The sequence below is a fragment of the Ammospiza caudacuta genome, chromosome Z (genome assembly GCF_027887145.1).
Source record: "Ammospiza caudacuta isolate bAmmCau1 chromosome Z, bAmmCau1.pri, whole genome shotgun sequence".
Taxonomy (NCBI): domain Eukaryota; kingdom Metazoa; phylum Chordata; class Aves; order Passeriformes; family Passerellidae; genus Ammospiza; species Ammospiza caudacuta.
In genome coordinates this window covers 52,906,870-52,930,056 of record NC_080632.1, presented here as the reverse complement: position 1 = coordinate 52,930,056, position 23,187 = coordinate 52,906,870, and the positions used below count along the sequence as shown (strand labels likewise).

At 36.6% G+C, this 23,187-nt stretch overlaps 1 protein-coding gene across 1 annotated transcript in view; it reads left to right on the top strand.

The window, feature by feature from the left end:
- Nucleotides 1-22,786, top strand: part of ITGA1 (integrin subunit alpha 1) — a 73,383-nt gene extending 50,597 nt beyond the window's left edge. Inside the window, exons 14-30 of the mRNA XM_058823882.1 lie at nucleotides 754-1,008; nucleotides 1,429-1,559; nucleotides 3,563-3,726; nucleotides 3,917-4,053; nucleotides 4,982-5,092; nucleotides 5,645-5,730; nucleotides 5,916-6,051; nucleotides 7,025-7,105; nucleotides 8,860-8,936; nucleotides 9,622-9,711; nucleotides 10,768-10,870; nucleotides 12,568-12,681; nucleotides 14,255-14,359; nucleotides 15,406-15,510; nucleotides 16,156-16,248; nucleotides 17,724-17,840; nucleotides 18,579-22,786. Of these exons, the coding sequence (XP_058679865.1) occupies nucleotides 754-1,008; nucleotides 1,429-1,559; nucleotides 3,563-3,726; nucleotides 3,917-4,053; nucleotides 4,982-5,092; nucleotides 5,645-5,730; nucleotides 5,916-6,051; nucleotides 7,025-7,105; nucleotides 8,860-8,936; nucleotides 9,622-9,711; nucleotides 10,768-10,870; nucleotides 12,568-12,681; nucleotides 14,255-14,359; nucleotides 15,406-15,510; nucleotides 16,156-16,248; nucleotides 17,724-17,840; nucleotides 18,579-18,623 (1,950 nt within the window). The 3' untranslated portion in view covers nucleotides 18,624-22,786. The remainder of the gene's footprint in view (nucleotides 1-753; nucleotides 1,009-1,428; nucleotides 1,560-3,562; nucleotides 3,727-3,916; nucleotides 4,054-4,981; nucleotides 5,093-5,644; nucleotides 5,731-5,915; nucleotides 6,052-7,024; nucleotides 7,106-8,859; nucleotides 8,937-9,621; nucleotides 9,712-10,767; nucleotides 10,871-12,567; nucleotides 12,682-14,254; nucleotides 14,360-15,405; nucleotides 15,511-16,155; nucleotides 16,249-17,723; nucleotides 17,841-18,578) is intronic.
- The last annotated feature ends 401 nt before the right edge of the window (nucleotides 22,787-23,187 follow it).

Below are 23,187 nucleotides of genomic sequence, written 5' to 3'. Positions count from 1 at the left end.
TTACAGTCTCTACATGCATGTTGCCAACAACAACTTGCTGGTGAATAGGATTGGTGAGAAAACAATAATTCCATGTCCTCCAATAATGTGGGGTTTGAAATTTGTTTTTCCTGTGTTTACTGTTACCCAGCTCCAAATAAAGGAGATGCAGTAACTGCTTGCTACTGCTTATTTCTGACATGGAATTCATGGGAAAGATTGGTTTCATGCCCTAGTGTCTGTGTGTTTTTGGTCCAGTATACACACTGGATCAGAATGCGTGTGTTAGGCCACAGTGTAAGTGTCTACTGGGGGCAAAATTCAGTCTTTGTAAAAGAAATGCTATCTTTTGTTCTGCAATAACAGTATTGCCATCTGTGTTTCATTAGAAACTTGGCTAACTTCTCAGATTAAGAGAATGCTTTTAGAAAAACTCTTTACACCCCCAAAAGAATGAAGTGGTTTACTTACAATAGCATTCAAATATTGCTATGATACTGTGCTTTCCTGTGAAACTCTAATTTCAAGAAATATGCAGAAACATCTAGAGGCAGAAGGAGAGGAAGCAAGAATGTTATTGCCCCATTCTGCTCAGAAAGAACACTTGAATCATAGTTGTAGAAGCACAGTTTCTGCAGTCCATGTATTGACCGGGAATAGTTTGTAATTGTTCTGTTTAATTCATCCATTTGTCTTCTGGACAGGAGCTCTTACAAGTCTGCATGGCTGAGATGTTGGCGCAAATTCACAAACTCTAAATCTGTTCTTCCACAGACAAAGTTTGACTATCAGATGAGTCTTGAACCCGTAAAGCAAACGTGCTGCTCAGCATTAAAGCAGGATACCTGCAAAGTTCTTAAGAACGAGCCTTGTGGGGCACGCTTCGGGACCGCGATCGCTGCCGTGAAGGACCTCAACCTGGACGGGTACAATGACATTGTGATAGGCTCTCCCTTGGAAGATGACCACCGGGGGGCTGTTTATATTTACCATGGCCGTGGCAAAGCAATCAGTAAAAAATATTCGCAGGTATGAAGTAAAACTCCACAGGTTGACAGCTGCTCTAATGTATATAGTGTTTATAATCCTGTCTTCCCAACACAGAATGAGGCTGTGACTTGGCCAGTTGTAACAGCTTTTTTTAAATTGCTCTATGCTTTTATACTCATACTGATTTAACTGAATATGAGTCTTAATATTGTTAAAGAATATACTCACATGGGTTTATTAGAAACCTTCTGACATGCTCTGGACAGCCAGAAAAGCAGATATTTTGCAATCTAAAAATTTATAGTGTGTTCATCACCATGGTAACTATTTTAGGGGTATTGTAATGAAAATTTAACGTAGTTAAAGAGCCTAAACCCCATCTGACTGCCGTCAAATGCATCTTGACTGTTACAAAACCCTTCAAAGTGCACTGCATTAACTTATTTATGCATTTCACAGCGTATTGCATCAGGTGGAGATGGGGAAAAAGTAAAATTTTTTGGCCAGTCCGTGCACGGAGAAATGGATTTAAACGATGACGGGCTGATAGATGTTACCATCGGAGGCCTTGGCGGGGCTGCCCTCTTCTGGTACGGAGAATCACAGCAACTGTCAGGACAGGGAAAAAAACTTCTGCTTGGATACCAGTGTAACTTGCATGCATGATTGTTTGGACTTTGTAAGGTTACTGGTTTCATCCCATGTTCCATGCCATGTTTTATCCCAGATGACTGCAAATATTCATCTCTTTACATCTCTCTAGAAGAATGAGCATTAAACTTTAATGTATACTGTTATAAATACAGGGATACTATAGAACTCTTGCTAGCCTAGAAGAACTTGTCCTCCTAGACCACCTTCAAAATAGAAACTGATTCCACTTGTGGCACAAAGTAAAATAGGAAAAAACCTGAATTTCTCTCTTTTTCACAGTATATTGCATATTATTTTATTAACAATATCAAGAACAGGTTCAAATGTTAAGGGATCACAAAGAAAACTGGTTTTATTTCTTAGTAGGAAAACTGCAGTTTGAGGCCCTACAGAAAATCTGTAAAATTAAACTCAGCCTTCTGCTTAACAGTCAGTTCATTTCCTTTATATGAATATGATTCAGATCTAGTAGTGAGCAATATAATTTTTAAGGGAGATGACAAATAAACAGTATGACATTAAATCCCTTATTTCTAAGCCACAACTAAAACTATTTCTTTTTCTGGTAAGGAAATTGCTAACCCAGTCCCTTGCTTTCTCTGTCCTGCTGTTTCACCTAACTCACCTGGTAGGTGATCAAGTTTGCCGAGGCTTGCTACCATCCTCGAGCTCCCAGCTTCTTCTGAACTTCACCTCGTAGTTTCTTTCTAAATGTTCCATGTGTAAACACAGTGTGATGTCTTTCACTGCATTGTTGAGACCACAATTCTGAAGAAAGATAATTACTTTGCTAACTAAATTTTTTGATAGTTTAGTGCACTGACGTGCTGCATCTCATGGCCAAAAGGGAGCTGAATCGGACCAAGGGATGAGACAGGAATACATTGCAAGAACAAAGGACATTTAAAGTGAAACAAACTGGGGACAAATATTAGCCTGTTTGTCTACCCACAACCTAAGAGATGGTTTGCTGTCCTCCAACTTATGTATAATATTATTTTCATCTGTGATACTCTCAAGGATAAGTCTTGCTCTTGCACAAGTATCTTATCCTTGAGAGTATCTTGTGATACTCTCAAAGATAAGAGTTCGATCTTTCTTAAATGGATCTGGCTCTGTAGAGTTGCTTAAATGCTTCTGGAAATATTTCACATGATATCTTTTCTGAAATATTTCACATGGTATCCTTTTCTCCACAGCTCTGTGGAGAAATCCTATGACTGTCCTCCAATCCTCCATAATTCCTCTTTTACCAGTTTTAGGTAGAGGATTTATACTTAATTACTTTTCTAGACCATCGTGTTGTTCTTGTGCCCAACTCTTCAGAGACTTTCCCTCCTGAGAGGTAGTTGAGCTTTAAAAAATGCTGTAGTACTTTATAGGTTTTTGCTGCTGAGGACATGTCTTTGCCTCCTCTTTTTGTTGCTTGCTTTTTGGTTTTCTGTATGATGAGTTCTTTCTGTAACGGCAGTTAATAGCATGCAATAGTCTGCCTAAATGGAGAAAGGCAAATGCAGACTGAAAAGATGCCAGAGAAGTGAATTGCAACTGCCAGTTCTTTTTATAGCATCACACAGCCAAGACAGAAAACATGAAATAATAGATGGCCTCTTAATTGGCACAACATGGCCAATGCTGTGTCAGCTACTGTACCGCAGCATGGTGCCATCAACATGTGCCACAGGAATCTCACTTCAATTATGGATTTTATGCTTCTGTTATTTTCCAAAGAACATTGAGGAATTTTTTCTTTTTAGCTATAAAATTTTTGACAGTTGGACTCAAATGATTTTAAAGCCTTTTCCAACCTTAATGATTCCTATGTGATTCTATGTCTGTATCTGAATGTTGAATGCTGCATATTTTGTGAGTTCATTCTTAAATTTTAAAAAGTTTCTAATCTTATTTCCAAGTGTTTTCTTTGTGTTTTTTTCCTAAGGTCTCGTGATGTGGCTGAAGTGAATGTTTCCATGCAATTTATACCTAAAAGCATCAATATTCAGCAACAAAATTGTCAGATAAATATAAGAAAAACAATATGCATAGACGCCACAATTTGTTTTAAGACCAGACTAAAGTCAAAAGAAGATATATTTGAATCCAGTAAGTAGATAAGCACTAAGCTATGGAAGCTTTAAACTATAAAACATCTATTCTTGCATGTATTTATTAATTAAAAAATGGAATTCAGCTCTTCTAAATTCAGTGTTCAAAGCACATCAAAGATATTTTGGGAAAAAAGAATGCATAGAGGCAAAGTGCTTCATAATATTGATCTCAACCTCCTTTGCAGGTCTGCAGTATTGGATTACCCTTGATGCACAAAGACAGATATCTCGAAGCTTGTTCACAGAAAGTCATGAGAGGAAAATGCAAAAAAATATAACAATCAAAGGGTCAGAATGTACGAAACATAACTTCTACATGTTGGCAAGTAAATCATTTAAAGCATTTTTCTCATGTTCACACTATTGTAACCCAAGTATGTCTTCCATTAATTGCAATTGGACAACAAAGTCTGTGCTCAGAATTTATCTTAAGAAGTGTACATAAAATTTGTTTAAAACTATTTATTCATACATGTATTAACAATTTACTTTTATATGCAGTCTTTTTAGCTATGTCTCTGTGTCTATCTTAAGAAAGAGCATACCTCACTTGGTGGAACCAAGCAGCTGTCATGGTTAGCAGTTCAGGTGCACTCAAAACTCAGCAGGAGCATGTGAGAGAATTTCAGTTTGCATTTTGGTGCAATTCCTCCTAATAAAATACAGTAAATAAACTTTAAGATTTGGAATAGAGAATATTTATTCACTGCAAAACAGAAGCATAATTAGCAACTGTGAGTATGAATTTGCTGAAATTGTAGCTAGTGTGTGGAGTGAATGGAGTTGCATACTGTAACCACATTTAAAATGTTTTGTGACATAGTTGTATCTTACTGTAAAACTAATGGTAAATGATACCTAGAATTTTCTTCACCAAACAGCAGGCCTAAGTTTGACTTCACAAAAGGTGATGCTGCTGATGCTTATCTTACTGATCCTTTGAGCACAACTAGAAGAGAAAAGTCTGTGAGTCAATAGTTGAGATATTCTTTAATGAAAGTCTGTGGGATATGCTCAGGCTATTTGAAATTGGTGATAAGATACACGAAAACCTTAGTAAATATTTATAAAGAATGCCTGGCACATTGAATGTTTCATCATTAACTGCAAGCATTCAGATGCTTCTCTAGGAGAATGGCAGCAGTGTGACAGGAAGACTTTTTTACCTCAGCATTTTTTGGGTCTTTTTAACCTCCTTAGATACTAAAGTGAATTTCCATAACAGCAGTTTTGTTTTCCTTATGTTCTAGGATAAGCCTGATTTTCAGGACTCTGTAAAGGTTTTGCTGGAATTCAATTTTTCTGATCCAGAGAGTGGACCTGTTCTTGATAGCAACCTGCCAAATTCAATAGCAGAATATGTAAGTCAGAAAGATTCTATATCAATAACCAATGTATTTAAGGTAAAATCATAGCCCACACAAGAGCTGAAACTATTGCCCACAAATTGGCTGGAAGGGGGGAGGTCATTGAGCCATGTCCATGAGATGTTTCCTCCAAATGAGTATTTGGAATGAGAAGTTTGATTCTATGTGCTTGTGAACCATGCTGGGGTTTCAAAGCTGTCCATATCTGACTGAAGATAGAAGAGAGTTACCAAGAATTTTATTGTTGGGTTTTAGCTAGGTGAAGCAGAGTGTTATCTGTTTACTTCTGTGGTGGTTGCCATCATTCATATTTCTATTAATGCTTCTTTTCAGAATCCAGGGGCGTCATTTAGAAAGGAGTGATAAGAAAGCTTATATTTCACCCATGCATTTTACAAGATTTTAGCATGTTTAACTGGTTAATATAAGGGAAGACTTCTTTGATCATTTAACAGAAGGTCTTACATAAAATTAGATAGTGCACTAAAATACAAGTATTTGATAACAGATGTAATAAAATTAAAAATAAACATATTATTTTTGCAGATTCCTTTCACAAAAGATTGTGGAGCCAAAAATAGATGCATTTCAGATCTTGTTCTGATTGTAAAAGCAAGCATAGCTGGAGACAGGTAACTGCACTGGGTTTAATGCATTTCTTGATATCTGTACAAAGTTTCTATATGAATTATAAATTCTGCCAGGGCTTCCTTTCTAATTAAGAAACAAGATAGTCTGGAGGCTGAAAAAAGTTTCTCTTTATGTTAAAAACAGATTCAATAGTTAAGATGTTCAGCATTCTTACTTTATTTTGCAGCTCTTCTCCATTCATTGTAAAGTCACGCAATGATAAGTTCACCATCCAGCTCTCTGTGAAGAACAAAAAAGACAGTGCCTATAATACCAGAGTTTTGGTTCAGTACTCTCCAAATATTATTTTTGCTGGCATTGAGGTAGGATTTCTTTTTACATTATCACAATTATCATAACATATAATGCTAGAGAGATATGAGGAAGTCTTCTTATTAAACCTTAATTTGTCTGCTCTGGCATCATTTCAGTTGCTTGAAAGAGATTTCCCAGGGCTGTTGTTCTTGCTTATGCCTCTCAAGGAGTGTATTTTTTTTTACATGAGTGGACTCTTGCCTAGCCCTGTTCTTAAAATACAGATGTAAATTTCACAATGGCACTTAGGAAAAGTGCCTGCCTCTTAGACAAACATCAGATGTAGATCTGTAGAGCCAGAAATGCCTTGTTTTTTATCAGTAGAACTCCTGAGCCTCTAAAATTCTCCTTTTGCACATGTGTAGAAAAACCACTGTCATGGCAGGACAGGATATATCAGTGCCTGTGTCTACCCTAACTCAGACAGCATTTCCAAAAGTAGCTGTTTTCCTTCCTGCCTCAGCAGATATGGTACAAGTACACCTCAGTTCAGATGGGAAGCGTTTAGGGCAGTTTCTTTTCTGTCAGCAGTCCCAATACTACACATTAGGAGAAGTCAGGGATCCATAGCACTGTTTCTGATCTATGGCAATAATTGATGGAGTGTGAATGTGACTTTTATTGCTGCCTTAAGAACATATTTACAAAATTTGAAAACCGTGTAATTACAGACATGTTGATTGCTAGACCCCATGACTAATTTGCATGATGTCCAGTAGGCATATAATTGTGACTGTTCCAAACACTGTCATTGGAAAGGCATAATGGCAAGTAATTGGTATAAGTGTCCATAGATGAAAATTGTCTTGCAGAATTTGTAGCTTCATGTTTTTGTTCAAGTTTGACTAAGGCTTTGACTCTCACAATATAATGACAGTGAAAAGTGGCAGTGGCATATATGTTCAACAGGTCTGTGATGGTCAGTCAAAATTTTAAAGGAGTTTGTACAAAGCCATGCTTTCACTGTCTTTTTTCCTTCAGGATATACAGAAAGATAGCTGTGAATCTAATCACAACATCACCTGTAAAGTGGGATATCCATTTCTAAAACCTGAAGAAGAGGTAAAAAGTCCCCTGCATGCAAGTTCTGCTTGCCCCGTGTTATTCTAAAGGCAGGGCAGTCCATATCACCTCTGAAGTTCTTTTCTCTTGTGTTCATCCCAGAAACTTTCTATGCATGTTTCCTAAGCTATCCTTCACATCAGCTGCACAAAGGCAGATGGGAAAACCATCAGATTTTCAGTAGCTGGGCAGTCAGATGTGGTACATGAGGGTGTAAAGGATGCATATTGCCATCCTTGACACTGTCAGAATGCAAGTGACACACAAGTGGCTCGCCTGGCCAGAAGTGTCTGTCTCGAGGCTTTCCACAGCTGGGAGCCTATGAGTTTAGTTATTTTGTATATAAAATGTAGTCCCTTGATTGAAGACAGAATAAGATGCCATCCCAGGTCTGCCAAAATCAGGCATCAAGGCTTCACCTCTGCTTAGTGGAGAATGAGAGGCCTTTCCAGCAAGTAGTCAGCTTAAAATCAAGCTCCCATCTTGAGGAGTTCCAGTGATATCTGTGTCTCTTGTTGGGATGGAGAGGGAGCTTTAGTTAAACTAAGGCTTCGAAAAGCCATTCTTAGGTCTTGGTCTTGAATTGGGAAATATCAATTCTCATGCAAATAAGACAACCTTTCCTGGCAGTTTCTTGTTTGTCCCTCTGTCATGCTCCAGGAGTACCGATGTCTTCTTACACTGCCTCCCACACAAACACTCCAGCTTGGACTTGGACTTGGATTTGTAGGGATAGTCAGCTGTTACCTTCTTGAAGCCAAACAAGTATATTGACCAATGCCTCTGCCCACAGTGTTCCATTCACAGCTTCACTGGATTTTTCATATTTTCCTTTCATGTTTTGCTTGTTAGTTTGTCTGTAGCTGTAAAGCCCTAAATTTAGAAATTTCACACTTTTCTTTGCATTCAGAAATCAATTCATCTCTGTTTAACTGATTTCACTGATGCATCCCTAATATATTCTTTTCATCCCCTTTAATATTCTTTTCTAAAGCTGCTTTTTTTTTAAATATTATATATAGGACAACTTCCTGTGGATTAATTTGTAAATACCAAAAAAAGTTTTGTACACATAAAAGGAAAGATAAAAATCTGAGCTGAAAATTCCATACAGTAACAAATAAGAAAACTTTTGTTTCTTATAAAATTACTTAAGTGTCAGATATGAGAAAGAACATTTAGGACAGTGTTCCTAAATTTTTTGTAATTCCAAGTTGTGATAGATTTGTCCTGATTATTATAACAATGAGATGTTTTTGATACCTAGTGGTCTCTCCTTTATTTACATTGTAAACATTTATTTTGACATTCTAGGGGTTCTACTGTATATTAAGTGATAATCTAGCAGCCTTCTACAGGCAGCTTATCTCCACTGCAATAGCCAGGCTTTGAAGCTTTTTTTCCTTCTCATTAGAAGGAAAAAAGAGATTTTGCTTGTAAGTCAAATTGCTTTCAGTTAAGAATTATTTAGCCATGTGTTTCTAATATACTACATAATGTTTTTTCTTGAGACTTGTGAAAATTTGAGGCTTCTGTTTAATAAGTGAAAACTATTGGATTTCCTTCTTGGTTGGGGCAAGTTCCAAATAGTAGATTCATTCAGATTCATAGAAAGCTGCTAAAATATTAATAAGGATTCCCTAGATAAAATCAAAAGTTGGTATATTTTTCATTATATCAATCATTATACCACACCTGTTAAGGTGGGCTTTTTCTTTTTCCTTTCAAAATGTGTAATGTATTTCTCTACACAGATTTCCTTCAAAATATCCTTCCAATTCAACGCATCATATCTCCTGGAAAATGCTACTATTCATGTATATGCAACAAGGTTAGTTGTGGTCTCTGCCTTCTGATTTATATTTTTCTTTTTGAAAGCGCCACAGTTTTGTGTTCAGTAGTAAAACACGAGCGGCTTCTGAACTCACAAGCAGTTACATTTTCTGTATAAGTACCGTTAAATTTTCTGTAGAGCTGGAACCCTTACGGTTGCATTCAGTCCAGAAGTGGATTAAGTGGACTAAATAAATAGTTGATACTCTCTACAGCCTTAGAGTTACAACTGAGTCATAATTTCCGGTTATTTCACCTTCAGCAAAGGTTTAGTCTCCTAGAGAATTACTGCACACTTTAGCATGAATCACAGTTAACAAAAAGCTTGGCCTTCAAAGAGTAAGAGCATTGCAGAAGTTGTCCCTGATAGGGTAAAGGAATGCACTTGATCTCAGTGTTTGCTGTCCCTACAAAACCCAGAGATGGTGTGGCTTCTAACTGATCTGTTTTCATTCAGTCACCTGCCATCTGTAATTTTAACAAAGATGCGTCTGTGAGCTGGGGCTGGTGCAGGACTTAAATCATTTGTTCTTGGAAAAAGTATTTTAATTTATTTTTAGAAGACAGTACTTAACTGGAAATGAGTAGTATGCTTTCATACCCAGAGCTGTAGGTATTTTGTTTTCTGAGATCCCTTTCCACCCAGCAGTCTGATCTGAGTGATGTATGTTGTTTTGTTTCAGTGACAGTGAAGAACCACCTGAGACCCTGAGTGACAACAGAGGACACATTACAATTCCAGTAAAATATGAAATAGGATTAATATTTGTAAGGTATTGACACTTCTCTGAACTTTACTTCCTGGTGTAGTAAATTGCAGGTATTCATAGAACATTGTGTTGTTTTGATTTTGATCTGCCCAGTATCTACAGGCCACAGCTTCAAAGCTCATAAAGCGGAAGCACAGGCTTCTCTGAAAAGATAAGTTGTGAATTAGTGGAGCAGTTACTGTCCCTAACTTGATGAAATTCCATTTTATCCATTTAAATTTGATCTGCAGTTTGCAAGTACAACAGCAGGTTTTGCTTGGTTCCTGTACTTTGTTTATATTAATTCAAAAGCATTTCAGGAATGAAGGAAGCATAAGAAAGCATGACATAGAAAAGAAAGCAAATACTTCCAGCTTCCTGATGGCCATGGATTTGTGTCACTATAGTATTGCATGATGTGGTGTTTGATTTCCATCTTCAAAAATTAGCCTTCATTATAGATTCTTGGTAGTTTGGTTTTTCTAAGTTCAGATGTATACTTTAATGCAGGTCTTGTACTATAATGCAGATCTTTTCTTTTCAGAAACAGACAGAATTCAGTTAGATTCCATCCCTGAAAAGTATTCTGTATATTATTGGGTAACAACATTTTGTGGTGTGCAGATGTAAATAATTAAGCCAAATTTATTTTGCATGTATTTTCAGACTTTGTTTGTCCTATAGGGAATAAGGCTGAATTTAGAATATGCTGGCTTTGTTCTGGTTTTGCTTGATTCTGTCTTTTACAGGATCCTGCCTGTTTCACATGTCAATGCCCAGGATAAGGGACTGCAACCTAGAGTAAGGACAGCAAAATCAGACCCTAATGTATTAATTTTGGGAATAGTATTTTCTTTTTTAGCAGTTAAATCTGAACAAAGCATTCTAAATGTACATGGTAAAAAGTGGGGCCTAGTCAGGGAGCAGAGCAGTTGAATTTCAGTGGATGCAGCAGTGCGCTCTAAATTGCAATACCAGTCCTAAAATTCATGAAATAATAAAAAAACCTATATTATTGACTCCTAGGGGGTTTTATGATGTCTGTGTGCTTACTTTTTTGTGTGTTTTTTTAACCCACAGCGTTTTCAAAGAGCACCATGTTATAATTGCAGCAAATGATACTGTCCCTACTGCCATTAACACAACAGAGCAGATCGGGGATGAGGTTACGCTACATTATAGGGTAAGAAACAATTAAAAATGTATGACATAGGTAGTGTCTTATATTTTTTCCATTTTAATAGCAGATATACAATACATTAAACCCTCTACATGCATATTTTGTGCTTAAAACCCTTTTTTCCCTTCCTTTGGAACACAGTGAGTTAGAAGGTCTTGGATGGTCTGTCTCCTGCAGAGTAGTTCTGGTGGGTTTTAGACCCTATATCCTCAGCTGGAAAAAGAGACCATGCCTGGGTAAATGAGAACTTGGACTACCCCTGCTGCAAGTTAGAGCAGCCATTTCCAAAATCCTGTCAGGTTTATAATAGGTAAATGCCATGCTCCAAGAATGTGGTCTTCCTGGTTGAATGGATACTGCAAAGTAAAATCACATGGGAAAGATATCCAATGGACTCCACTCTTGTGAGATCCCGGATGGACTACTACATCCAGCTCATCCATGTCCAAAGTAAGGACATGGACCTTCTGAAGTGGGTCCAGAGGAGGCCCTTAAAGATGATCACAGGGCTGGAGCACCACTCCTGTGAGGACAGTCTGGAACAGTCAGGGCTATTCAACTTGTAGAAGAGAAGCCTCTGTGGAGACTTCACTGGGGCCTTCCAGTACCTAACGGGAGGCTTCAAGAGAGCAGGAGAAGTTGTTTTGACAAGGACAGGTAATTATAAGACAACAGGGAATGGCTTTTAACTGAATGGGAGATAGGTTTAGATTGGATATTATGGGGTGAGGCACTGGGGAAGTTGTGGATGCCCCATCCCTAGAAGTGTTCAAGGCCATATTTGAGCAACATCTTCTAGTGGAAGGAAGGTATTCCTACCCATGGCAGGGGCTTGGAACTTCAGATGATCTTTAAGGTCTCTTCCAACCTAAACCAGTCCACAATGCTATGATTCTGTGACAAAAAGTCCAACCTAAAGTTGCAGCAAAACTGAATTGTGTTATCTTGAGAGCATCCTGTTTCCCACTGTCAAATACAAAACTGATCAAGGGTCCCATATAGAAGCATAGAAGTCTCTAAATCAACTTCTGTCTGTAAAAAATGATAAAATTCTTGTTCTCACTAAATAGCAATGACAAAGGGGTTTTTTCCTTTTCTTTTAAGCCACTACAGTGTTTTTTCCCAGCTACCTTTTCTCTTTGTATATTGTGGACATCTAAGGCATTATTCATCTCATTTGCCAATCTATGTTTTCTGAGTCAAAAAGCTGCTGGATTGCAGAGCATACCATTTATGATCTTGTAAAGTAAAACTCCTCTTTGCAAGCAGCTAATCACAAATAAGTAGCCAGGACGGCAAAAGTTTAAAAGGTTCTTGAGCATTTATTAAGTTTGTCCACTTCAGAGATGATATCACCAATTCCCCTGCCAGCAATTCCACCTAGGTGGTTACCCAATCCTCCACCATAGCAGGTCTTTCCAGAAAGAGCTGCTGCTTACAGATGTGTCCTCTCAGAGAGAACAGGAGAGAGGAACAGGTGAGCACAAGAGCAATTACCTAAGCACACCTGAGGAGGAACCAGCAGGAGCCACCACTGATACAGTGGCTTCTCTCCCCTATAAAGCACTTTTTGCATAACTAACTGTGGAAATGTAAAAATGAACAGAAGAAAATAAAAACACAGGAAAGGAAAAAAACTCACAAGCAAATTCCAGCAAAATGAGGAAAGTACTAGTCAAAACATTTTTCTTTTTTTATAGATTGAAAAAGGTGAACACTTTCCAATGCCAAACCTCACACTGCAGATCTTATTTCCCAATGTAACAGCTGCCAAAAACACTCTTCTCTACCTTACTGCATTGTCACATTCGCAGGTAAGATAGGAATTTCTATTTTTATGATAAATTTAAATTTGAAATTTATGTTTAAGGAACTTCACATTGCAGGCATTTGGGATTACGCATTGCTTTTAGTCTAAATAACAAGATACTGGTTTTTTTAAAAGTATGTGCAGAGGTGCATAAGACAGAGGGACAAATGTTCATAAAAGGAAACAAGCAGATTTAAAATGGTGTTGAACAATAGCTGCGCTGTTACAAGGCTAGTTTGTTATATTGCAAGTGCTGAGATGTCCAGACTCAGACGTGAGCCTCATATTCTCTTCGCTGTTGGAAGTGCTTATTGCAAATGCTCGAATCCTGCTGTGTCCACCTAGAGCCCAACCTCCTGACACTTCTCTTCTTTCGGGAACTGAAATTAACTTTCATGCATGTCTGCTCTCCAGCACTAGCAGTCCTCTGGCTTCTTCCTTCTCTGGGGCACTGAGACTTCTTGAAGGGGATGGTAGATCATATGTTGCAAATGCTCTTCACTGCAGCCCTCATTTGAGTTTTTCCATTTCAGTTCTCCAGTGCAACTGGCAGAGATCACAATTCCAACAAATTCCATTATGCTAGAGCTGTAGATATTATAGCTAGAGCTGTATCAATAACTACATGGCTGAAAAACCCAGCTTTCACTAAGTAGTGACCTAAACCTTTTCTTTTTTCTTTCACCCAGAGACATATAGGCATGAACCTCCCTGCTAATAATTTCACTTAGTTTTCCGGTGTTGCCAAACTGAAAAATAAACCAAAATATATGAATGAGATTCACTTTAAAACAAAACAAATATCAAATGAGCAAAAAACTCCCATATTTGGAATACAAATGAAGTTCTGTCTGTTCTTGATTTCCTTTCCCCATTATTGTCATTCCTAGTCAATCACCCCATTTGACACATTTGCACATAAACTCAGTAAATCTTGTTTTTTCTAAGACACAAATTTCATGTCCTGCTAGCTACACCTAGTGATAGTAGAGTGACAAAGTGCATTACAGAGGATTTGTATTCTTTTCATGCTAGCAGTGTGAAAGTCAACAACCTGACTGAAAAAAATCAATTCCCCAACACTGAAGACACCAAAGGCTTTCCTAGCAGTCGCAGAGATCCCTCAGTGCTCCGGCATCCACTCCACCTCCCTGGATATTGCCAGTGAGGATTCTGCATCCTGCACTTAACCTGCCTGTCTGCTTGCTAGGGCAGAACCTCTGTGGTTTCCCATGCAAAAGCTGTTTAGCTCATTTAATAGCCAGCTCTTGCTGGTTCACATAATGGTCATCTTGCAGGAAGCTCTTGTTTGCTTGTACAGATGTTTAAGTAGCTGCATAGAGTTTAGGTTAAATTATCTCATAAATATTTCATGTGCTGTTTGAATAATAATACTTCAATACATAGACATCTGAATTTCCTATTCTGCACTCTTGCAATATGCTATTTTATTTTAGTGGCTACTAAACATTATAAATGTTATTAAATATTATCAATGTTGACTTGCTTTCAGATCATTTTTTGTAATAGTTTGCATATCCAGACAATAGGAATATTGCTTGTATTTTTGCTTACAGAATGCCATCTGCCAAAGTAGTTACCCTGTAGATCCCTTAAAGATTGGCACTGGGAAACCATTTGTGCTGTCAAAAATAAAAGAACCTACAAGGGATACAATTATGGTAAGCCTATTCATATATACATTCACTGCAGACATGAATCCAGATCTTGGAGCTGAGTACTTCTTAAAAAGATGTGTAAAAACTGCTCTGAAACTGTATCATTTGGAAACTGACTTTGTTTTAATAACTTAGAAAACCTTTTCTATGTCAACTAGAGCAAAACTCAATGTGGAACTAAATTTAGGTAATTTGTGGTTTAATTTAAAAAATATGTAAATAGCAGTAGCACATTTGACAGCTTAGTAAATCATTACTGTCTATTTTTCCATTGTAATTAATAAATAGGAATATTTTTAATGGTTCTTATGTCCCTTTCAGCTTCTTTAGACATCCAGGAGACCTGGCAGATTTTCCATGCAACTGTAATTGATGATTTCAATTGGAAAGGACTAGCCCTTCACATTTAGATGAAAGAGCTACAAAGGGATTTTGATGCTGTAGTTATGTTAGCAGGTCAGGGGGAAGGTGTCCTCAGCACAGAGATGCAAGTGGAGTTTCTGGTGCCAATGAAACCATGAGAAGAGTATCTTGCCATGCTTATCATTGTCATTCACAGAGGTGAAAAAAGTCTAGGCTAAGTGACGGTTTCCAACTTTTTGCAACATAATCCTGCTATACTTACAGCTAGGAAGTAAAGCTACTCAAATTTTCACACACACTTATTTCCCTGCTTGAGAGATTCAGGTGTCCCAAGATTTGAAAAACACTTCAGAAGAGCCATAACAGTGTTGATAGAAAAACACTTGCTTTCACAAGCTGTGCATCCCTTAGGAGTTCTGTGATGACTTTTGCTCCATAGCTGCAGCAACAGAGATTCCTCAGGGCTTGCCATCCTACAAAAACTGAGTCTATTCTAGCACAGCACAAATATCTCAACCTTTTTTATATATTGCAGTGTCATTTTTACAAAAAAAGCTACAGTAATTAATACCAGTTTATTATTGGTGTCAAAGCAAGTGGTCTGTATATATAGTAGTTTACATGGCTTCATTTTAATGATGTGAAAAGTCTCTTCCTATTTCCTCATGGTGGTCCCTTTTAAATAGGACTGTGATACATACAGCTGTGCCTCTATTAATTGTGCGCTGGTCCCATCTGACATATATCAAGTGAATGTTTCTTTGAGAGTATGGAAACCTACCATCATAAAAGTAAGTAAATCCTGTTTGTATTCAGAAAACTTTTGGGTTTGAGAAACTTAAGCCAATATTTCTAATGTCTATTAAAATTGTGTCTTTCAATTTCTTAAATGTCTCCTCTAGTATTTGAAGTAGTTTCTTTTGCTATTTTAAAATTTTCTTAAAACTGGGTCTCATGCACTTTCTTATCCCTAAAGTAAGTACTTATAATTTAGCATGAGTTTAGAATCATGGTGAGAGGGCACCCCTTACTTATTCTGTATTGATGGTCCTTTTCTAATTGCTACTTATGCATCCACATCTAATCCAGCAGATAGAAGAAGGAGCACATATTTTTAAAGTAAGCCTTACTCTATGAAGATTTCTCAACTCTAGAAAGAATATTTTTGATTTAAAAAAACCAGAAGAGAGTCATTAGTATTCCAGAATTAATTAATATTCTTTTGAAATCTCTGCTATCTACCCTTTAAAAGTAATATTGCTGTCTTTCAAGCAATAATGTGTGCTGGAGGTGACATACATGAGCAGTTTCACTGACTTTTATGTTTTTCAGCATCCCCCAAAGCATTAGGTTTTTCCTTCACTCCTCTCATTGCTACAAAGCTTTCTACTAAAAATACCTAACTGTAAACCATAGGAACTACTCTCTTCTTTCAGGCCAGTATTCACAGCTTAACCCTTGTTGTGAAAGCATTACTTAGGAGTGAGAACTCATCACTGATTTTGAGAAATGACCATCAAAAACTGGAGGTAAGAATGGGATCATTGATGTATTTGTTCTTCATAGAACTTTTTGTGCTATGGAACCATTCATTTTCATCCATTACTCATGAACTGATCGTTACTTTTAGTAATGCATTATCCTACTCTAAGCAGAAGTGATTTTGTATTGCAGTAGAAATGTGAGAATTAGTCAGAAAATAATACCAAAAACCCAGTACCCTCCAATGTAGTTAGGCAAGGATAAGTACTATCTGAATTTTTTCTGCTTGCTATAATATAAATACTTCCTGCAGCTATGTAAATTAAAAATATAATTAAAATTCTTTTCAGGAATCAATAGTATTTGAATTGTTCTGAGTCAATTCAGTTGAACAATTGAAATTGTTGTGAGTCAATTCAAACTGATCATACTTGGTATTTTCTTTACTATTTCCTTATTTATTGTTTCCTTCTACTTTGTAACCCAGGATATAGATGTGAAACAGGATCTTTTATTTTTCAGAACTTTGTTATGATTTTTGTAGATAAGGAAATATATAACATGATAACAGTGGCTTCAGATATAAAGAGAAATGTCTAAAATTTTGTTAGAGGTATTATTCATCCTTTAACTACTCTCAGTTTCAAACATTTATAGTGTTTAAACAATGGTCTTTTATGATAACTTTTACATGGAGGAGCTTATTTACTACAGTGTCCATTTTTTAAGCAGAAATCTTATTATGAGTTTTTATTGTTAATATTCCAACATTTAGAAAAGTAATATTCAATGTGAAATACATCTTGCACAAAATATTTTTGAAAATGCAAAAATCAGTGGTCCATTGTTAGCTGGTTTTGTGTCTAGAAATTTAAGTGACAGATAAAAATTCAGTCCAGGAGTAAAAACACAGCTGAGAGGCTTGCAGATAATGAGAAACAAGGAATTTCAGATTTAACTTTTTCAGGGACATAATTTCATGCTTAGTGTTCAGTTCTTCAATGTTCTTTTTAACTACAAAGTTGGTCTCTAATGAATTCTTTAGTCAATTCAAACTCCTGCATGGTCACATTTATTAAAAAGTGATTACTTGTTTCTGTTGGGTTTACACCAGATATGCCATGTTTAAAATCAAGTTAGTTTCTACACAGACTTTTACACTTAGGCTTACCTCCGTGTTTCAGGAGGCTGGCACTGAGTGAGGGAGAGTGTACTGAAGAAACTCCTTAGCTTATTCTTCCACTGCTCATTATTTCAGTCCTGTGTCCTTTAGCACAATGATCATTGACTTGTAGCAGTGCCACTCTCATAAATGAGTGCACTTACAAAAGTGCAAAGTATTGTGTAAATAATCTCCAGCCTTTCATGCTGGAGATTATTTTCTTAATTCCCTCCTACTAATTCCTGTTGGTAAAATGAAGTGGTACCCTGGGAAATCACTGCAAATGGATTAATCACTGCTGCTGTTTTGATATTTTGGAAGGACACATTATTTATTGCTTATGTTCTAAACACTTTGCAGACCATGATCAAGATTTCCAAAGAACACCCACCGGGTACAGTCCCCTTATGGGTTATCCTCCTGAGTATCTTCGCCGGACTCTTGATTCTTGCATTGCTTATATTTGCTCTGTGGAAGGTAAGCTGCACCTCCTTGTCTTCAGGAGCCTGAACAAACATGCTCAAATTCTCCGTCATTTCTTTCTTATAACTAGAACCTCACAGACAATAATTTTATCTAGTTGTAGATAAAGTAGTAGTGTGAAATCTTGAAAAAATTACAAAATAACACTGTCTTTTTCTAATATGGAGTGAGTGGTGGTTCCTGATTCAAACCTATATTGCCATTATGTTAGGGAAAGAAAAAAAAGAATATATTTTAGTATGAGTAAGGGTTTCTTAAGGAATTTTTCCATCAGCTTTGGCTGTGACCTCCGTCAGCTAGGTTTTTTTCTGTTGTGCAAGAGATGCTAGGCCCTGTGGTGAAAGTCTTGCCACAAGTGGGCACTCTTCTCCAGGCTAAATATTTTGCTCAAAATTAAGTTAGAAGGTTGCAGCTTAAAAATTTCAACATGCATATTCTCTTGAAAATTTTTACATTATAAAATAAAATATTATTTATTCAACTGATTAACTGATTACTATTAAGCACTTTAATCCTTGACAATATGTGAGCAAAGCAATGATTCAGCACTCAACTATATATTAACAGTACTTAGTTTTTCTATTCCAGGAAAAACAGTGACATGATAAAATATTCATTAACTTTGTATAGCAGGGCAAGTATTAAAATAGTAATAAGAACCAACACATGAATGTAGCCATTATGGTTTATATGGTTTGAGCAATTCTTAGTAACTTTTTTTCTTTTTTGCAGGCTGGATTTTTCAAAAGGCCATTAAAGAAGAAAATGGAGAAATAAAAAAAAAAAAAAGAAAATTAAAAAAACAGAGAAAATTTTGCTCAGGTCTGCCTCCAAAATGTTACTGTAAAATTATGAACTTATATGCGGTCGTTACAATGCTTTCCAAATGCTGGTGCATGAAAAAAAAAACAAGAAGCAGAAAAACAAGAAGAAAATCAAGAACACATGCAAAGAAATTATGCAAAAAAAGAATTAACAACCTTGCAGCATTTTTTGATCTTCAAGAATATACCTTTAAGCATTGCTCATTTTTGGAGAATAACTGAGTTGAAAGATTCTAATGTTTTTTGAATACGGAAAGTTTGTAATCATATTTTTATATACCTATGTATGTTGAATCATTTTTCGTTCCAAATTACACAACAGGTCAGCTCGTATGTAGCAATCCCGGTCTTTTTTATCACCTTATGATTTTCAAAAGGAAAATGCATACTTTTCAAAATTCCCTCCTAATGTCAGTTCTGTGGAAGCAGATTCTCAATTCACAAGGCAGAACATGTAAACTTTGACAATGCACCAAATCCTCTGTGATAGCTGATGCAATGGCAACTCAGAAGACAGAAACACCTCCAAAATATTGGGTGAAAATTACTGAAATACCATGGATTTCTCTTTCTGCTCATTTTAGCACGTCCAGCTGAATGAAGGATACTCCAAGAAAGAGACTTTTATGGTCAAGGACCATAAAGGGTTGATCCATTAAACCACATAACTGTTTAAACTTGAAATATATTTTTGGCAGGCCTAAAAACATGCAAATCATTCAAGCCCATCTGATTGCACACTGTACTCAAATAAGCAGGGGCATAATTTTATCTGCAAATTGAAATGCCCATATTTATGCAGAAAATGTTTAGAGGCACCCTGAAAGTTTGACTCTTGCTGTATATCTTGGAGTAGCCAGCAGGGTGCTTCATAAACTGTCACTGTAAATTTCTTGTGTAGCTATTTAATCCAATGAATTTAAAGTGTACAAAATTAAAATTATCAAAAGAGCACAGATAGGAAATTCAGCACTGGCAAGCTTCTTCTAGTATTATAAGTCACAGCTCATCTTTATTACTTAGGAATTTAAGAAGTGATGAAGAATTTGCATACTGAATAAGCACTTAAAAAATGATGTTTATTTTGTGTCAAAGATTAAAAGTTTATATGAGAATACACTGAAATGTAGATAGCAAAAGGTTTCTTTAAGAATTTTTTTTCTTTCTATTTAGATCATTCAGTTTCTTCCTTTCTTTCATGCACTTGTCTTCCTCCCATGAGGATCTCTCCTTGAGGCTCATGGCTGTGCCATGACCTTGAGCGCTTCCTGTGTTTCTTGGAGCCACATGAAATTAACAGGAGAAAAAGGATGCATGCTGGCAAACTGTAATGCTGCCTCAGCATGACTCAGTGTTGATTGCCAGTAGATCAGAAAATGCTGAGGAGGTGTTCTAAGTTCTGTAAGACATATTTGTTGGCAGAAAAGCTTTGCCTTGCTAAGGAAGCCAGGAAAATTTGTTCCTCCTCTTGGGACAAATAGCACTGAGGGAAAAAAAAAAAAAAGCAGTTTTCTAAAAGGTTTTTGCTTATCACTGTCTTTATAGTAATAGCTTAAAAAAGAGCAAAAAATTTTACAAACACTTATTTTTCAAGAAGAGAATATAGATTGGGGTGAACATGCTGACAAGTAAAACTCTCACAGTGTGCCAGAAGGTGTTTCATTGCTTGAAAGGTGTTGTCTCTTTTCAGTGCCTTTTATTTAGTTCCTAAGTTAGAGAAAGTGGTTATTGGGAAAGGCTAGCTTATGTGGACGCAACAAGTGGGATTGAGTTTGAAAGTGCTGGCAGTTTCTCAGGAGTCTGTGGGAAAGGTGGTTATTTCAGAGCAGCAGTCTGCTGAAGGTAGCAGAATGAGTCAGAGGAGAGGGCAGAGCCCTCCGTGGGAACACTGTGGGTGGTTGTGCTTTGCAGAGCCTGGGAGATCTGCTGAGGCAGTGGGACGTGGCTGCTGTGCTCATCTGGACAGCTGGAAGGGCCCCCTGCCTGAAAGGGCTCTGAGCACTGAACACATGAATGGAAGCAAAAAAGTGACATAGGGGAATTGTAGATAGAAACCCTGCTTCTTTCATTGTGAAAGAAACCAAAAATCTATTTGTTGAACTGTGAAGATAAATGAATACAGCAGTGATTTCAGTTCCATGTAAGATGTAGGTTTTACTTTAGGAAAATGTATTATTTTGCCCATTTGTTTGAAAGAATTAAATAGCACCTGTCATCATAGCATTTGAACATGTTGGCATTGTAATTTTTTTTTTTCTCACAGTATCTCTGAAAAGGCATAGCAGTGTTGTTAAGCTCTAATAAGTTTGTAAAGGAACAGAATTTTGAAGGAATTGTGACTCACCTATGCACACGTAGAAAATTTATGGTAGATGAGGAAATACTTGTATTTATTATTATTCATTCCGTTTGTTAACAATGAGGTCATTTTTCCTGGCTTCATGAAATTACTCACAAGTTGTGTAAGACACACGTAATTCTTAGGCAGCGTACTTTTAAGTCTTTCACTATTTAGTTATGATAAGCTGATAACCAGAGCTTTTCATTTCATTTCTTATTTTAAAGCATCAGCCTAACTGAAAAATACATGTCAAGAACAGTCTATTTCCCTAGATGAAGACTATGCAAAAATAAATCAATAGTGTTTATCAATGTAGAGTATGTTTAAGATCAGTGTTTCATTTTAGACTTTCTTTGCAGTGTAAAAACAGTAATAAGCTTTGTATAACCACACTGCTTTTCTCTTTCATGATGCTTTCTCTTTTTTGCACATTTGTCCTATTATCATGTATAATATCTATTTAAAAGATAAGTATACATACATACGTACAAGTATGTCAAGGGGATAGCACTATAGCACATTATTCTTACACGATTCTTAGCCATTAGTAAACTTGTTATTTTTATCCATACTAGCCTTTCCACACAGCACTGGAAGAGCAGTATTTTACTGCTTTTCATGATATACAACAGAAAAACCTACTGAAAGCAATATTGCAAGCATCAGGAACATCTCACTTAAATTTGGCAGGTACTAAAGGTACCAGAACCTAATTTTACAGCATGTAACCAATTTTATTCCTAAAAATAGACACAATAGGGTTGTAACGTGATTCTAATAACTATGAAGATAAATATTTTTTATTGAAGCAAATTTCTGTAAAAATTAATAATAAATTGGGTGTGTAAATAGAAATTAGGCAACTAAAGGATTCTGGCCCACCCAGCTCAGTACCTAACTTCAGCACTGAAGTAGGTAACTTAATGGAAATGGACAAGTTACTTTTCTATAGGGTTGGGATTCTCTGCACTCTCCTGCCTCAATATCAGGTTGTTCTAGAGGTTGCTGATCCCATACATGATTTTAGAAATCTTAGGAAACAGCATCTCCATTGGAGCAATCTTGAGCAGCTGTTTGTGCTCTGTGGGCAGTTCCTTTGCTTGTCTGGTTTCACTCTAAGTCATTACTATGAGCCATTACTACAGACACAACCCACATACCCTGACCCCTTACCTGAGCCCTTTAGTACATATCCTGTGCTGAATCATTTTGAGTATTGTGTTCCGCTTCTTCAGAGCTTGAGTCAGGGGAATCCACCCTAAACTGAATCCAAGGGTTTTCATCTCACCTGACACCAAAAGGCTGGAGTTAGGGTCATATTCATCTAATGAATTCTGCATAACCTAATTGGTTAATTTCTTCAATTGCCTGTTGTATAGATGATGACCCATTCAAAAATAGAGGCAGATAAGATAATCAGAATCTACTGCTCTTAACTATACCACTTAACATGAATAAACGGGGATTTACATACTTTTTAAGAAAACCACAACATTCTGCACAGCATTTTCTTTTTCCTGTATAAGTATTCCATGTGCTTTATTGATTAAAAAAGAAATTAAGAGTTTAACAAGTCTCCTGTGTAGTTTGTTTACTTGTTATTGATATAAGGATACTATTAAATCATCTCAGCACCTAAAAACAGATTCATCTGCCTGTCAATAGAAAGGCATTGCAGAAACAAGCATTCTTGCACAGCATAACATCCAGGAAAGCTTGATGCGGTCAAGCTGTCAGAAATACATTGTCATTAGTTTCATGGACTTTGTGCTTATATCCATGTTTGAAAGCTTTTTAGAAGATCATATGACTTCCTGGCATAGAGTTGTTTCCATGACACTAAATAAAAGTTGAAAGACACATTTATTTGTTCATCTAACCATTCTTCCTGTCCAGAGATTCCTCTTACAATTTATTCCTGTAACCCAAATAGTTTATGGTCTTGCATAATTATATATGATTCTCATTAATGTCCTTAGACCTAGTAAATGTTTGTATCAAAACTTCCTAGAAGACAAAGATTATACCTTTTATATCACCATTAACTTTTAGAAAACATTACAAAATATGTAATAACTGTTCTCTCATCGAAGACTGCTTTGATGCTGAATCACAGTTCTCTAACAGCAACATCCTGTCTAGTCATCGGGGAGTGCTTACCAAATTAACTACTCTG